At 55.3% G+C, this 1,277-nt stretch overlaps 1 protein-coding gene across 1 annotated transcript in view; it reads left to right on the top strand.

The window, feature by feature from the left end:
- The first annotated feature begins 996 nt into the window (after positions 1-996).
- Ufl1 (UFM1-specific ligase 1) overlaps positions 997-1,277 on the top strand; it is a 25,601-nt gene continuing 25,320 nt past the window's right edge. Inside the window, exon 1 of the mRNA XM_013016697.1 lies at positions 997-1,099. Within this exon, the coding sequence (XP_012872151.1) occupies positions 1,023-1,099 (77 nt within the window). The 5' untranslated portion in view covers positions 997-1,022. The remainder of the gene's footprint in view (positions 1,100-1,277) is intronic.

Here is a 1,277-nt window from a genome sequence, read left to right as displayed (position 1 = left end):
ACATAGATGGGAAAGGAATGAAAATAACTTTTACACTTTGCCAACACTATTGGGCTTCTGACTAAAAAGAAAAATAGATTGTTCAAAAAAGTGGAGAATGAGTTTAAAGATAGAATGTTATAAGACACTGGAGAGTGAAAATTTATTTTTAGCCTGGCACATGGCTCACACTTGTAGTCCTAGCTACTCAGGAGGCTGAGTTGTGAGGAACACAGTTTGAAACCAGCTCAGGTAGAGTTCTAGGGTGGAGGATGAAAGCTAAGGGACACTTCAAGCCTTGGAGCAGGCACAAAGAAAAAAACAAACAACAACGACAACAACAACAAAAAGCTACTCTTCACCAATCTCACCATAGAGAATCAACACAAATGTCCCGGTTGCTCCTCCACTCCCTTCCAGCCATGCACACTTCCTGTCTGATGGAGCTAATCTCCATAAGAGAAAGGCTCACAGCACTTATGATCTCCAAGGGTACTGGTTTTGTGCAGTGATCACCATCAGTAGCGTGCCCCAGGCATCTCCAAAGGTACCTGGCTCTGGGTCTAAGTTTCCCTACAAGTAGTGAATGCCTTAAAGTTAGTAAGAGGATGCTCTCTGCCGGCACAATACCCTCCCCGCCCCCACTCCCGCCCTCTCCAAAAAGGACAAAGGGGCATCAATTTAATTATCACTTGAGAGGAACAGGAGCAATACAAAGGTATGAAATACTTCATTAACTCGATTTCCCCCCCTGTATCATTGCCATCCACACCATCAGAGGCCCTAAGGTCGACCCAGTTGGGTGACACGCGCGCACACACACACACACACACACACACACACACACACACGCACACACGCACACTCACACAGGCTCGCCCAGTTGGAGGGCGGGCCTGGGGCTCCTCCGGCCCCGCCCCTGCGGGAGGGGGCGCGCGCGTTTGGTCCCAGCGTCCGGGGCGTGGTCTTTTGTCCCTCTGCGCGTTCCGTCGCCCTCTCGCCTCCTGGAGGCCGGGAGCTGACGTGTTGCTGTCCCAGCGGCGATGGCGGACGCTTGGGAAGAGATCCGGCGGTTGGCGGCCGACTTCCAGCGGGCGCAGTTTGCCGAGGCCACGCAGAGGTGCCGGACCCCGCCCCCCACTCCCTTGTGGAGTCCTAATTAGGCCCGGGGAGTTGTCACGCGCGGAGCTGAGGCCTTCGCGCCCGGGTCTGGACCCCCGAGCCTCGGCCTTGTTCAGCGGACTCGCCTGGTCCCCCAGCCCGGGCCGCTGCGGCGCCGGCCCAGACCCGAGCCCCCG

The sequence above is a fragment of the Dipodomys ordii genome, unplaced genomic scaffold (genome assembly GCF_000151885.1).
Source record: "Dipodomys ordii isolate 6190 unplaced genomic scaffold, Dord_2.0 Scaffold32, whole genome shotgun sequence".
Lineage (NCBI taxonomy): Eukaryota > Metazoa > Chordata > Mammalia > Rodentia > Heteromyidae > Dipodomys > Dipodomys ordii.
The sequence above is the reverse complement of the archived record's forward strand: the minus strand, read 5'-3'. Positions and strand labels throughout refer to the sequence as shown.